The 16334-nt window shown below is 38.7% G+C and overlaps 1 protein-coding gene across 1 annotated transcript; it reads right to left on the bottom strand.

The window, feature by feature from the left end:
* Positions 1 to 204: 204 nt before the first annotated feature.
* LOC103717693 (protein argonaute 1B-like) lies at positions 205 to 12028 on the bottom strand. The gene is made up of 23 exons (XM_008806176.4): positions 11835 to 12028; positions 7678 to 8378; positions 7378 to 7586; positions 7132 to 7281; positions 6908 to 7041; positions 5534 to 5643; positions 5052 to 5158; positions 4789 to 4927; positions 4513 to 4629; positions 3472 to 3579; positions 3279 to 3350; positions 2862 to 2984; positions 2578 to 2743; positions 2281 to 2402; positions 2062 to 2199; positions 1801 to 1943; positions 1622 to 1684; positions 1487 to 1550; positions 1254 to 1389; positions 1024 to 1097; positions 809 to 903; positions 691 to 722; positions 205 to 582 (listed from the first exon to the last, which is right to left on the bottom strand). The coding sequence occupies exons 2-23, from the start codon at positions 8368 to 8370 to the stop codon at positions 368 to 370; spliced, it is 3210 nt and encodes a 1069-aa protein (XP_008804398.1). The 5' UTR covers positions 8371 to 8378; positions 11835 to 12028; the 3' UTR covers positions 205 to 367.
* Between the last annotated feature and the right edge of the window lie 4306 nt (positions 12029 to 16334).

Here is a 16334-nt window from a genome sequence, read left to right as displayed (position 1 = left end):
TCTGCAGGAAAACGGCACCAAACATTAAGCAGACTCATCAGTTCTATAAAGCAGGAGAGTGTCTTTCAGGCCCCAAGATGAAAAAACAGAATCCGGTCCCCAAAAACAGTTGCCAGGACAAACCCTCAGCAGTCCAGCCATCGTGATGCTCATTCCGGGTGCAAAGGGTTGCAATATTTAGCATATATTTTATGCCCCCAGAAGGACCATAAAACTCAACAAGAATCTCAAATATGCATTAAGCATTACGTCTCCAAGTCACATCTCACATGAATGACCATGAAATTTAACAACATCCTACAAACAGAAGGGTACTAGTCAACTTTAATTAAGCAGTAACAGTAGGAGGCCAAGCGTTTTACATGGCTCAGCAATAAAACATGACTCTCTTGACATTTTCTTTTAGCGCGGGGAGGGGTCTCACAGATGTGCTACCAGGGACCCGAGTACTGCGTGGTCCACCAGCTGGAAACCCACGACCAGCTGCAGCTGCACTTGCCAAAGAACCACTATCTGATGTCTCTGGTTCCATATAAAAGCGGGCCCGGAAAGCAGCCAGATGAGCATAGTATGCAGGTGGCACTGTCGAAGAAAAGATAAAACAATCATCACACATGGGAGGCTACAAGCTCATCCCTAGCCCCTAGGGAAGAATAAACCAATGGTAAGGACTGGAAACTAGCAACTTACCAATGGATACAGAGCGCGTGCACCTTGCATAGCTGCAAAAACAATCCAGAATTTAGTAAAACAGATTAAGAGCTGACAGCATGGTCCGAGGAAACACCAGGAATAAGGAGAGATTTACGTGTAGCAAAGGTTGTTCGTAAGAGTTTGCAAACCATCAGCAGTGAATTTGTTTTCATCCCACAAGACATGGTAATGAGCAGGACGGCTTGTACCCTTATAAATATAACACCGCATAAAGTTAATATTTCAATACCAATCAGGAGGATTGAAAATACATAAAAACATGAATAAACAAACAATAAGGAACAGTTGCAAAGATAGGAGAAAATATACTTGGATGCCAGCATGACTGCACAAGTAAAAATCAAACTCAGTTGGGTGGCAAATCTTAGAATCAACAACAGTACCTGCAATTTACAAGGATGACAACAATCAGATCAACATTGATTATAATAACAAAACAAATAAAGCACTTGGAAAACACAACAAAAAAAAAAAGTTGGGGGAAAAGTCAGGATGGCATCATTTAGCTCAATCATTTGTAGTTTAAGCAAGGGACTAACCGGGTAGTATGTTTCCACTCTTATCAACTGAGTAGGGATCACGATGGTTATTTGCAAACAGCCTGGTGTGGTGGCGTTTCTGGACCACAACAAAGGTTACAGGTGGCTGATAGTTTTGTTCTAGAGAGAAACATGCCTGAGACAATTTTAAAAAGAAATGAATCACATTAGACAACCAATGCATCAGCAATATTGAATAAAGATCTGACTACAGCTACGTCCAAATGCAACACCTTCCGAATTGCATCGAGCTCATACAGTAAAACTTGATAAAATTGCCCTTCACTAACTCCATCCCTACAAAGAAAACACCATCAGTAATTCTGCACAACAGAAAAGCATTAAGGAAAATTATCCAAGGATCCCACCTGTAAAATATGATTCGCTGTGGCTTTTGCCCAGTAGCCTTCTTAAAGGAAATTAGAAGCTCCCTGCACATTTAGTGATGTTATATGAGTCCTCTCAAATGAACTTCCGGATGCCAACGATACAATCAACCAATCCTAAGTGACAAGAAATCATGTAAATCAACACAATCAATCCATACTTTATCATGCCACCAGTGACAGTTCCACGTTGAGGATCTTGCCAAACTTTAAACAAATCTTGAATCAATTCTTGACGATGGGCCTGAGCACTAACTAATCCAGCATACTTTGTCACCTCTGGCCAGTCTTGAGAAGCTACAACCTGCAGGATAACAAAGAGAAATCAAATGAGCATATAGTCATATAACCAAAACATATTTTTTCTTAAAAAAAAATAAAAAGTTAACACATGTCTCCTGCATGAAGATGGATCATCTTACAGCTGCAATAGAGGGACTGGAGTCCTCCCCAGGATGAGGATGTGTCACATCAGCACCAAAAATAATGGTAGGCCTGTCACTAACCAGAGGTATCCGCCTTGTCAATGCATCCATAAGGACTGTGTTCCTTCCCCCAACCTTTAATCAAAACATTCTTGTCAAGTTGTGGAAAAGATTGAGGGTAAAAAGGAAGGAAAAGAAGCCTGAGAGCATTCGCACCTTCACATTTATCTTGAGAGCAACATTTGCCAGGTACTGCTTGCTCATTCTGAAAACATGTTTGGTCAAACAACACTGAGACACTAATCCAAGATCGGTCTCACAGATCCGTTTTAGATCACCTGACATGAAGGCAAAGCAACAGCCAAATATAGCATCCTGATAAAAACTTGATAATCTGGGAACTAATTAAAAGAATCTGTATCATGGGACCAAGATAATTAAAATCTCAAAGTTGACAAACAAACAGGTGTATATGAGTCAATTCAAAAAAGATGGACAGAGTGGGATGAATACCATACAGAGAACCATTATTGTCAGGCAATATTACAATAAGTAGATCAAGTTCTTTGCCCTGGGGATGAAGTGTGCTCATTGCATCATGATATCGTTCTTTTAGAGCTCTTTCCACTTGATCAGGCCTTGCACTTAATGGAGGAAGCACAGGTTCTATAGAAAATTCCTGTATGAAGTTCCAATGGCAGTATCGATGTAGAATATTATTTACATGACATCGGAATAGGTGACCGATTAAAGGTATCCAAAATATGTAATCAAACAGGATAATCAAGGAGACATACCATCCCAGATATCTGGCACATCTGAGCAAGCTCATGACAGAATCCACGGGCAACACTTTCTTGCACATTACGTGCAAAATTGATACATGCCCAATATTGCACTCTCCCGCCATTCACCATTTTCTACATTAGACTGGGATTGTAAGGCAAAAGGCAGTCCAATAATAAAATCATATAATATAGTTATGGTGGCATGCTTAAATTACTGCATGAAAGAAGGCATGGCTACAGCACAAGCCATAAAGTCTCATGGCAGCGCTCAGTTCGGATTGATAGAGGGGGTAATGTACAAGGAAAAGTTAGTTACTAAGGTCATGTTCATTAATGAATGATATATCTAAACCATCAAAGGAACAGCAGTCATGATTAACATGCACCAAAACCATTTCATGTTGGTGAAATCTTTATATACAATACCTTATTCATCATATTCCACTGGCCAATCCTTGGCAAGCAATTCTTCTCTTTACCAGTGTCGTGGTATTTAAGCTGCAGATCAAACAAAATGCAATCAATAATAGATGGAATAGTTATCAAAATCAGAAAGATTGCATTGTAGCATTGCCAAAGAGTTATTCCAACAAGAACTTAATTTGCTTGTTCCACGCACCCAGGGAGCAGGTAAAACCCGTGCTTCAACTGATGCAAGTTTCTCGCTGATCTTGATGCCAAATTCTTTTGCATAAGGGTCATCATGGTAAGCATTGTGATGAACCGTCTGAGGGCAAAAGAGATGTTTTAACATGATAATTTTTTTCTTATAATTATTCTATTCCATGTTTACATCAACATTTGAAGAAAAACACAACAGAAGGAAACAAAACCAACATGTATTGTACCCTGTATCAATAGGATACAATGTGAATATCATGATAATCAAAAGGTATAGATATTATAGGTCAAATTGAAGTGAAAGTGGAAACAAGGAAATAAAACAGCAGCATAGCAATGTGGAAATACAAATGCGAAAAGCTCCATAGTAAAATGAAATTCAACAGCAAGTCTAATTACAAACTCAAATATAAAAGATACTACAACAAATGAAGCATGGATACGGATAAAAGCTACGGAACAACATGATATAGATTATCAATATGGCAAATCTTAATATGCGCACGAGCGCAGATACATACATACATAGACGTGTGTGTGCATAGCATCTAGAAAGCACATAAGGCTATCAAAATAACATAATCCATACTTTATACAATAGCATCAACTTTTACAAGCTGATCACTTAGTTATCATTCAAACACAACCACAATCCATAATTCATATTTTAAAGGAAACAGCATAACCTTCAAATTTGATCATTCACATTTAGAAAGTCAACATTAGAAAAAGAAAGAAAACATCCTTCCCCTCATGTTTGGAGGTGGGGAAGCATCTAAATTGTAACCAAGAAATCTGTGAAATGTCTTTTTTTATTTAAAAAAATAAGATACTTAATATTAGTCTAGGACATGTATCGAAGAAGCATCCAATGAATATCAATATCTGATACACATACAGTATGAAGGCATATGATTTTGCAAGTATCCCTGCTTCCTAGAATATAACTATGCTAAAATAAAATGAGGCATTTTTATCAAAAACAAAACCAAGGGAGGGCTTTTGAAAATGATCGATGAAATTAAGCCAGAAGCATCACCTGTATAATATCACGCTCACGCTCTTGAGGACGTTGACATGTAACCTTCAGAAGAGCAGTTATTTGCCTCTCATTCAACCTCTTTGAATATCTCTGCCCTTCCACTATCTTACAAACCTAAAAACATTACCCAGTGAAAGAAAGAAAAAGAAAAGATTAGCATGAAATCTATAACAAGGAGATTGAAAACGTTTTTTTAAACAAAAAAATAATCATAAGCCAAAAAAAAGAAGAAGAAGTATTATCCATACAATATAAAAGCATATGCAAACTCACCTCCATAGGCAGATAATTTGGCCTCTGCTGGTTACCAACTTGCAGGCAAGGCAAATTGGTGTGTTGGATGGTAAAACCATAGGTCTCCTGAAAATACTGCACAACAGACTTCATAGTACCTCTTTCATCAACTGGGAAGCTGTTGTTCATGTGTTTCCATGATAAATAGATAGAACATAGAAAACTCAGGTTAGCTATAATGGCATTCTCAAGAACACTAATAGCAGCAGTAAAAAAAAAGCTGAAAGAGAGAAACTCCATACGTTAGTTCTCTAGTTGCCTGCGATGTTAAACCAGATATGCGATATTTTCTGCGCATATTCCCACGATGAGTGACCTCAACCTTCACTCCTCTTAGAGCCTTCTTGATCTGGTAAATGTATAGAGAACAGTGGCATTTTAACATGTCACCATAACATGAAATCGAACACCACTAACTCTTTTTTTGAAGGGAATGCCACCTACTCTTAATTATTGATATAATTAAAATCCACTGAGTTGAATAAATCAATAACAAATTCTATCTGAACAAAGGGAAAAACAGTATCAGCCTAAACTTGAATATCAAAATGTTCGGGTTCGGTCAACTAGTGTAAGCTTCGCTTTCAAGTAAAAATAGGTAAAAACAACCTGCAATAATTTTGCAAATCCCAAAAAATCTTATTTTGAAACGTCTTTGCACATCAAGAAGAAAGTAAAAGAGCATAATTTCAAGAAAACAGAAAATAAAGGCTCAGAAAAGGACCTTCACACGGTCAGCATCAGACAGTGGCCTCGCTTGGACATCCCTATTTAGAAGCTGGGTGACGAAGTCAATGACAGGCAGTGGTTCAATGAATGCAGTAGATGACATATCTGGAAAAGAGAGTAAATTAACTGGAGTGAAAAAATCTGCAATGATAGGGCAGTTTAAAGAAATAAATTCATATGCACTATATAGTTTATTCTTAAGAAAACATACTATACACATTAACAAAATACAAATAACTCGCCATAACAAGATCTGTGATATTTTGAACTTCAAAGTAGACGGTAAAAATGAACCCTTTGAAAATAATGCATGCTCTGTGGACACAGCGTACTGCATGCTATTCATTCTACGTTTTCTTAGAAGCCTATTGAACATAAAATTTCTGCACTCAGAGACTATTTATTATTGAGAAAGCATCATATACATATTAACACAACTATCTCATACAAATTACTCTCCAATAACAAGATTTGTGATGCCTTCAACTTCAAATTAGAAATTAAGCACGCACCCACAAAACAAAGCCTACAGATGCCATGGTGAGAAACAGGGTATGCTACATAGCATACATCCTGCTTTCCCTTAGAAGCTTATTGAACACACAATGTGGTGCTTTCTCTGTGCTATGCAAAACACATTTTGTAAGATTCATAAGGTTCATTACATTCAGAGGATGAATAATGTTGCAATGCACATGAAATGGATAAAGTGTTCAGGATATTGGAAGTACACACACATATATATATATATACATACATACATACATATAAATAAAGCAACATAAAAAAGCTCAACTAACGTGAGGGAAGGGGTCAGATGTCCATAATAGAACAGCAAGCACTACTTATAAGAAAAGCATATTTTTGTTGGTCATAGAAAAACAAAATATCATTTGAAGTAGAGGCAATTCATATAATGTCCCATCCTTCACATTTAAGTTGCTTGGTACAGGCAAACTGTTAACACTTCATCTAAAGTGAAATTATAAAGAAACTCTCTTATTGTAAATAAGTAATAAAGAAATCTCATGCTGCAATACATGCTGCAGAAGTTCAAATATGCAATCCCCGACATAAGAAGGCTCCCATGTACTTCATGATAAAACTACTGAACAGAAAGTACTAGGTATGCATGTCATGCTTGCCTCACTTGATATGACCAACACACTGAATGCATGCTATGATGTTGCAAATTTCTTCTAAAACAGTAATTATCTTTTAAGCATCAACACAATTTTACAGATCAAAACAAAAATTTTACTTTGTATTAATATAAGTCTGAATTACAGTTCATTTGGATTGTCAAACGACATGTTTGAATCTCAAAAGCATTAAGGCACATACTGACAGAAAAAGGGAGCGTTGGTACCAATGTTTAGTGACAAGCCCATCTGAGTAGGGCGAATGCTCTGGTAAAAACCACGCCAACTCTCCAATCCCTCACCAAGTGGTTGCCTTCTCCCTAGATGAGGTGAATAGAACGACCGACCAACAGGTGAATATCTGTAAATGACAGCAATGTGTGCCATCATTTTCAACACTCAGCAAATACAAAAGCAGCAATATGTGGGACATCAAGCACATGGAAGATACCTCGTAGTAGGCAACTCACGTAGCACAATATCGAGCACTTGAAGAGCTTCTTGGGGAGCATCTGCTTGCCTCCCAGCTAAAAACATTTCTAGGTGATGAAGATCTGCGCGTGCAGCTAATTTGATAACAACATTAAAAGCCCTCTGTCGCCTGCAGAATAGGAATACATTTAATGATTCAGTCAGCCACATAAAATTAGAAATAAACATATCTTCAAAAGATATATTAGTGCTCAGAACAATAGACCTTTCAGTGCCCGAACCATCATCCTCATCTATTAAAGTAATTTGAAACTCCCTAGAGGTAAACGGCAGTGGACCAGCTGTATAAAGGCTCTTCCTGCCATCATAGGCCGGAAGACGGCCTCCTAAATAAGACTGCCTATAGAGTCTTACTAGCTGTTCCATCACAGCACGGTTTACACCACGCGACGTAACTTCTGGCTTGATGGAGACCTGATTGAATATGACAAAAATGACTAGTCAGTGGAAAAAATGTGGATACGAACTATAATAGATTTACACGATATTTTACAGGCAAACTCACATCATACTGATGAAGATCCTTGTCAGGTAGCTCAGCAAAGAAATGATTCGCCTTCACCACGCATCTGTCACCAGAGCTCCCTTTCCCGGGGCGCAGTGGAAACCTCAGAGACTTGCTTGATGATGCCAGTGGAACCACAGGTTGGCTTGCTTGACTAGGTGTAGTTTCACCCTCAACAGAGAGCTCTTGGAACTGTTGAGTCATCTGAGAAGCAGACATCTCTGGCTGCCTAGATGAACTTGCCTGCGATGCTTGATATGGAGCTTGCATTGCTTGGTGCAGCTCGGGTGCTGGTGGTCTTGACGGACCCGCAGAGGGGCCAACCCCATGTCCACCAGCCATACTTCCACCTCCCCTGCGGCCACCATAATGCTGCTGAGGCTGCACTCTACCTCTAGAAAATGGCCCGCCACGTCCCTGGTATTCAGATGCTGGGGCACCTTGCTGCTGTGATGCCATTCCACCACGAGGCTGCGCTCCACCACCTCGTCCCTGATAGTATCCCCTGCCACGACCTCCTTGCTGGGGCTGTTGAGGTGCTGGACCCCAACCCCGCCCTCCTCCTCCATGCTGCTGAGTTGGAGCCCTTTCAGCTGGATGCTGGGGCCCACCTCGCCCACCGCTGCCACTAGACTCTGCAGATTGTGAGCTCTCCCCAGAATCCAAAGGTTCAGTTCTTCTCTTCCTCACCATGTTGGCAACTGCAATAGAAGAACTTATAAATATATATACACATGCATATAAACCTAATAGAACAAAGTATGAACATATAGACACATGCATATGAACCTTGACAAGAATGACAGCAAAATAATCAAAAACTACTACAATAGCCTACACCAAGCAGTTGCAAAAATAGGAAATAACAAAGCCCTATCCAACAACTGTAGTCTAATACAATAATCTACACCAACACCCTGTTTGGCATCCTTTTTTTCATGTTTTCTTTTAAACAGAAACACAGAATCGAATACAGAAAACATGTTTGGTTACTATGTTTCTATTTTTTATATAATAAATTTCATTATTTCTAGAAAAAGTGGACGTGAAAATTTATTCACTTCCACTTTTTAAAAAAAAGTGGGTTTTCACCCCTTTCTCATCCTGCCGCTTGACCTCGCGATCTCAGTGCCGCCCTTTCGCCTCCTCAAGGCCTTCACCGCCCTCTTCCTCCACCCCGCCGCCACCAGCCTCTTTGGTGACTCCACCTCGCCACCATCCTCAATCCCACCACCACTTCCTCCTCCACTAGGGCCTAGAGACCTGCACATGCCATAGGATCGGAGGAGTCGACATTTATTTAGTTTGTTTCCGACATCCGTTCATTCATTGTTGGCACCCGTCCGTTTGTTCATTCCCTTAGGAATGGTCGTAGCCATCCATTCCCAGCATTAGTCAGTCTAGTCGAGCAATCTCCCATTTGAGCGGCTCCCGTTGCATTTTCCCCAATTGCCCCACCTCTCCCACTCCCCACCCTCTCAATGCTTGCTCGGTTCCATGCTTCCGTCTTCCACCATGGCCTTCCGCCGATGGTGATATCATTAAAGAGAGAAATAGAGAGAGAGCCCCAAACATTTTCTATTGTTGGAAATCTGAAAATCAAATGGAAATAGATTTCCCATTTCCAATTATTTAAAAAAAAGTAGAGATGATACCAAACGCGGCCTAAATAGTTGAAAAACTGGAAATAACAAAGCCCTATCTAATGAACAAAAACCTCCATAAATATTGTGTCGCACCTCCATGAGCACCCATAGGCAGATATCCCTGATCGTTTTGCAAGCTAGATGAAATGACCTGACGTGAGTCTATTTATAATAAGAGTTCGTGCCAAGGTGCATCATAGATACAAAGAACCAAAGACAATGCAAACCGAAAAGATCTGCAGAATAGAATCATTACTGAGCACAACTGGCAATATTCAGTGCCAGCAATTAAGAATAATAAAATACATTTGTATATAACATGAAATAATACAAATGCCTAGGGACATACACATAAAACCCTATAAATTGTTTTCCAAAATAGCAAATATGATACGTTCTTGGCAAGATTTGAAAAGACTGTCCAGGATACACCAGCAGATTTTAAAGAGATTTGCATATTCCACCTTAAAGAAAATTTGCTGCACAGAGGGTAACCCTACATAAGTTCATGAACATTCCTAGGTACACTGAAGTAAAGCGCATATGAACCAAATCCTTTTCTGATTCACAAAAAGATATGCAGAAGATATCTCAGTAATCCAAATAGGATGATCAAACAAAATCAACAGGCATAAATCACAACAACTGGAGATGTTCAAAACCATCATTAAAATTGTTCTTAAAAGCAACTGAAACAAACACAAGTAGTAAAATATAGAGTTACCTGCAACACTGCAAATGTGTCAATGCATAAATGTAAATGATTAAAATCAACAATTAAAACATGAAACAGCATAATAGATGATAAGTGCCTCAAATTTCCAAAACAGCACATCTGATACACCAACTGCAAGATTTTACCACAAAATTTCACAGGATATAACAGCAGGTTTCACAGAAGAAAATTTATTGGCGAAGGTTAGCAAGAACATTCACGAACCATCCACAGTTAATTCAAACACGGGCAGGGAGGGAGCAACAGGTATAGTTTGATATCAAAAATATTCCAAAGAAGATATTCACTTCTTTATTGGTAATCCAAGTGGGACAGCTCTATTAAACACTAAGGACATAAACTACAAAACATGGAAGGCAACCAAAGAGATTTCAAAAACATCAATAACTGGTTATGAAACAACTGAAATAATACATTTGGCAAAAAGTAATGCATCCCACAAAACTCTGTAAATGTTATAACTCCTATACAATCAAATTATGGAAATTTCAATATCTGAAACCAAAAATTGATACAGAAAGGATAATCATTTCTTACGTTGGTAATCTAGATATGATGGCTCCACTAGAACTACAGAACAAATATCGTAACACTTAAAAGAAAGCCAAGCAAGCTCCAAAACTATCATAATCAGGTTCTACTGAAGTAATACATCCGCCTAATAAATAAAATTCCTTTATTGTACACAAAAATGAATTTGATGAAAAAGCACACATAGAAGTAGAAACAACATGCATAGAATATAGGAAAATGCGTCGAGATGAAACATTAATTTGGGAGGGAGAAGAAAAAAATAGAAGAAATGATGACAGAAAGGTGAGTCTTAACAAGGTAGCTTTATTTTTTCTTTAAAAAAAAGAAACACAGATAAAAACTCAGCGAAATCAGAGACAGGGCCAAGCTACACCGTTCTCTAATCTTGTATCTAACCATAACCAAATCACAAGAAAGTGCAAAGCTACATTGTTCTCTAATCTTTTATCTATCGATAACCAATTCACAAGAACCCCACCCAGAAAAAAAAAAGAACAAAGAGCAAAAAAGACAACAGGGAAAAGGTTGTAAAACCGAGAGAAATAACGAATGCCTCTTGTTAACCGATTACAAAGAGGGGACTAAGGACAGATACATCCAAATCCTCAACCCCAAAGGCACGTCTAAAAAGTATAAAGGATAACAGCGTAGATATACTTGATCGTCTAAAACCCTAGGGAGAAGTAAAATCAAACCGGAAATACAAAAATAAGAGGAAACGAGGCCAAAGATCAGAGGCCACGAAACAGGGAAAAAAATCGGTGGATCTACAGTCCTCTGAATTAGAAACAAAATACCAAACTAGGCCCTGCCATCAAATAGTTCGAAAGCAAATCAAAACAACTGATCGCACTAAAAAAACACTATAAATAACCAGGATAAACACCATCGATCACAATAAAAGCTCAATCTCACCCGCTAGGGCTCCAAGAAAGCGAAAACGAGCTCGATCTCAGTCTCCTCCTACCCTCCGCCATTTCAACACCAAATTAAACAAAAAAATCGCAAAAATCAAAACAAAATAAGCGAAGCCAATAAGCATGCATTTCTCAAAACCAATATTTCCTTCCAAAATGTCTCCGAAAAGCTCAAAAAAATAACACAAGGATATGCAGCTAGATCGAATAAAAGAGCTAAAAAAAAGGAATAAAGCAGATGCAACCGATCTACGATAATCCGATGAACCCTAAACCAGAGAAATCGAAGAAGAAGAGCGAAGTAGAGTGAGAAAACGGCTATACCTTGTACCGGCAAACGGGGTGCTGGAGGCCAGAAACCGCTTCTTCCCCCGAAAACCGCCTCGGAAAACCGCTCTCTGTCCCTCCTCTCTCTTTCCGTAAGAACTCTAACCTAAAGCAGTAGGTGTAGAGCGAAAAGGAAAGGGAGAGTCCAAATAGGATTCCGCCCCCACGGGGATGCCGAGAAAATGCCAAAGCGAGGAGAGCGTCGCGTCCGGTATTTAAAACTGACGCTAGGGCGTTCCGCAACCCAACGAGCCCCTGCGGACCGGACCGACCGCCGAGTCTCTCCGGATTCCCGGTCCGAGCTTTCCCTCTCCACCATGGCTTCCACTACCCGGTTCGGGCCGACCGCGGCGTCGGTCCGTATTCCCGGTCTGAACCGGAAGCCACGTGGCGCCCCGCATGGGCCCCCCGTGAGCTGTCCCTTGCTACCCTGGCTTGCACCGGATCCGCTCTCTTCTCCACCGCAAAATCATTTGTAAATGGTATTTCCGGATGGAGGGTTTACGGATACACGGCGCAGACAACGAGGTGGCGCGGTCCAAGGACTTGCAACATTTCCCTCTCTTGATTTCGAGCGTCGGTAGATGGACGGACGGTGATTAGTGGGCTGGGAGTTGGGACGGACCATTGGATGAGCCCAGGGGAGGAGCGGGTTCCACTGATCTGACGGCTAGCGTTAAGGGAGGCAGGAAGTCTCGGCTGCGGTACCACGGAGCTGACGCGAAGGCGTCGCGTTGCGGATGGACGGATCGCCACGTCGGACGTAAAGTGGGGTCCACGCTGCCTCGTGGAAGCGAGACGTGGTGGGCCCACGTCGCTGATATCGCCCGGACGTGACCGGCCGCTGCGCCCCCACTCGAGAAACGAGCCTAATATCACATCATATCATATTTATTTATTTATTTATTTATCTATTTGTTTATCATCTTATTTTTACCTAAATGACACATGGACCCGTACCGGTGCTTCTTCCAACGAGCTGGCCAAAAGCCATTGGTCCACACCCTACAAGGCAGCTCAGATTTCGACACGATTACCCCAAAAAAAGAAATATCTTAAATGAGAAAAAAATAAAATTTAAAAAAATAGAAAAAAAAAAAAAAAAGATAAGGGTGGGAGAGGCCCTCCATGGCTCAAAAAGGGTTAGGGATGGAGAGGGCACTAGGTGAGGGTAGTGGAGCACTTTGGGTCAGTTCGATTAGCCAAGAGGCTAGGGTCGGTGTGGTCTTTTTAACTTTTGCCATTTTTATCTTATCACTACTCTGTTTTAGATAAGAATCTGACTTTTTTAGCAAATGAAATATGACCCTTTTTGTTTTTTGAGTGGTAGGATTGGCCTGGTGTTTTATGATTGCATGGGAACCATTTTTACCACATAAATGTGATTGGTATTGGAAAGGTGGGATTCAGATTGGTGCTAGTAACTTAGGATGATGATGTGGTAAAAGAGTTGCTATGTCAAAATAGTTTTGAAACAATGGTAGGTTGTTTGCCCAAAAAAAAAAAAAAAATTATTTCATGCATTGATTCAGAAAAATAATACTGAAAATTTATACATTGACTTTCTCATAACTAAGAAGAAAAATGAAAAATCCAGTTTTAAAAGAAAACTTTGTTTGTTAATGAACCTCACTCGCCATGGTTTGTATTCTTGCTTTCAACAATATTTTTTTTAAAAAAAAAAAGAGCTAAGATTAGGTGCTAGCATAATATTAGGGATGGTAACAAACTGAGTATAGATTGGATAGGCAATTGGAAACTATATAACCATACCCATCTTGTATCTGTCTCGGGGTAGAGCAGGTTAGGTAGAGTTGAACGGGTTAGGTTAGACAGGCCGGATCAGGTAAAACTGTAAAGGTCTTTTTTTTCCTATAAATCAAATAAATAAAAAAATAATACACAAAATAAGAGTCTAACAAATAGAATATGATAAATCAAATTTTCAACGATAATAGAAATACAACATATGAAAATATTGTTTTTTATGAAGTCAAAAATCAATAAAAAAAACAAATTGAAGTTGCTCAAATCCTTAGAAATTGAGGCAATAATTTGTAATCGTATCAAAAAATTCCATGGGAACTAGAGCAATAATATGTGATCGTAATATATAAAAAAAACAAAATACAAAAAATAAAAGATCGAATTTATATTAAGTTGGTGGATAGAAATGAAGGCGTAAACAGGGAGTAGTGGATTGGTTGGCGTTTGATTGGCTTGGAGAGGAGAGTGGGTGCGACACTAGGGCTGGGGTCTAATTAGAATGAGAGGGAACGACCGATAATGATAGTCATGGGACAAGTGAGTGAAGTGACTAGGGCAAAGGGCATGGAGGGGAGTAATAATATATATTGAGGTCTTGTTCAAGATGGGTTTTACCATTACTTGCTCCTACTTTGGCTCAGTTTCGGGTTTTGATATCAAGACCTACACCTGCCATTGAGTCTAAATAGCTCGGTCAAAATTCATCCTATTATGATTGAATTGGGTGCCCAATGAGATGGAGTAAATTGTCACCTCTATATAATATTTTTCTCCCTCACCATACTCGATGGGGACCATTTTGACCACTATAGATAGGGCTGGACAAGATCTAGAAGCAAGATCTATCATATCGAGAAGTTAAGTTATGAACCAAATTTTCAAAAGCTATAACTTGATTATACAGCGTCCGGTGAAGATGAACTTTTTTCTAAAATTATATTTTTTTTTTCGAGATCTAGAATATGAATCCACACTTAATAGGAGATGGTGTCTCTAGAAATTAAGCCCAAATTCTATCATTTGGGGCCTGAAATAGGCCGATCAAACCAAAACTTTTATTTTGGTGTAACGTTTTAATTGAATGTATCTTCCAGTTCGAGAAGAATTAGGTAGAGCGACAGAAAGAAGAGTTAGTGTAGAAGTTGAGATATACCTCCTGAAGAATTTTAGTTTTTCGAGTTTATTTCTGCTAGTCATATTTAATTTAAGAAAGATAATCCTATCAGAGCTAGGAAGAAGAATCTGACCCAAATTGTACAAGAACTGACCTCACCATTATAAATAAATGATGTGTACCTTGGTTTTAGATCATCAATGAAAGAAAGGAGACTTAAGCTCTACTTTTGTAATTCTTCCATCTTTTTCTAAATTTCTTTTAAGAGATTCGAGCTAAACGACTTGAGAAAAATATTTGTTCTTTTCGATCGGATCAAAAAGATTGCACAAGTATATATTATTATATGATAAATACATGGTACTTATGAAATTGATCCGATCAAACCTATGTTTACCACTTTAAACTTGTAATTAAATATTCTTTATTTTTATTATGATAAAGCGAATACCTACTATGCTCACTTTCTAGATATCATTTTCTTGCCATCCGTTAATTTCATGCAAATAGTAGGGAATGTGATCCACACAAGAATTCCCCCATGGTTTCAAATTGGCATGAAATATGGTTTGCTGCTAGGTAAAATGCAAATATATGATCTACAAAAGTGCCCAAAGGTTGAAATATGTTAGGACTCATGCACACGAGTTTCATAGATAGGCAAATAGGTCACACATATTAATATAAGGATGTAAATTGAAAGAAAGCATCAAAATAAGAATATTTAAAATGATGATTTATCAAGTGAAAATAAATTGCATGCTATCTTTGTAATAGCCTTATATAATTTTACTTTTAAGTCGATCGCGGCTAAGCATATGCTAGCATTGATCACCACTATATTATTGAAACTTAGGACAAATTTTAAAACTGCCGGCTTAAAATCTAGAAGACACATGTCACTTAGTAAAGCTTTTTCATTGTAAAGCAAGTGCAGTTAACAAAAGGAAGTAGCATGATGGTACTGCTCTATTGCATCTAAACCTTGCCCTTGCAAAGTGGAACTCTAATTTTCAAGACAAGGATAAGATGCATGCCATTTATTTGAGCTTTTTTACTGTAAAGAAAGTGCAATTAGTGACAAGAAGTGGCATAATAGTGCTATTCTAATTGTATCTAAATATTTATTTTTCACAGTGTTTCTCAAATGTTTGAGATAATATTACGATCTCTGTCATCTGTATAAAGCAAGCACAATTAACAAAGGAAAGTAACATAATAGTACTACGCGACTTGCATCTAAACCTTGCCCTAATAAAGCAAACCTCAAATACCCGACACTAGATTTGATCATATTATTTGAGTGTTGCCAAAAGTGGGTGTATTTAGGCATTACTATTATTGAATTGATAGTTGTTTATATGTTCTACAATCATAAAGGCTTAAACTTGAGAAATAAAATGGTGCTGTGCTAGTTGCAACGAGACCTCGTGCTGATAAAGCAAACTTAGAATGCTCGAGACAAGATTCGATCATATTATTTGGGTGTTGCAAAAAGTAGGCGTATTTAGGCATTATTCTTAGTGAATCGATAATTGTTTATGTGTTCTACAAACATTAAGGTTTGATCCTGAGAAACCCAACATTCGTTGTCATCGCCATGCTTACCTAATAGG

This window comes from Phoenix dactylifera, chromosome 17 (genome assembly GCF_009389715.1).
Source record: "Phoenix dactylifera cultivar Barhee BC4 chromosome 17, palm_55x_up_171113_PBpolish2nd_filt_p, whole genome shotgun sequence".
Taxonomy (NCBI): Eukaryota; Viridiplantae; Streptophyta; class Magnoliopsida; order Arecales; family Arecaceae; genus Phoenix; species Phoenix dactylifera.
Note: the sequence above shows the minus strand (reverse complement) of the source record. Positions and strands in the feature narration are given on the sequence as shown.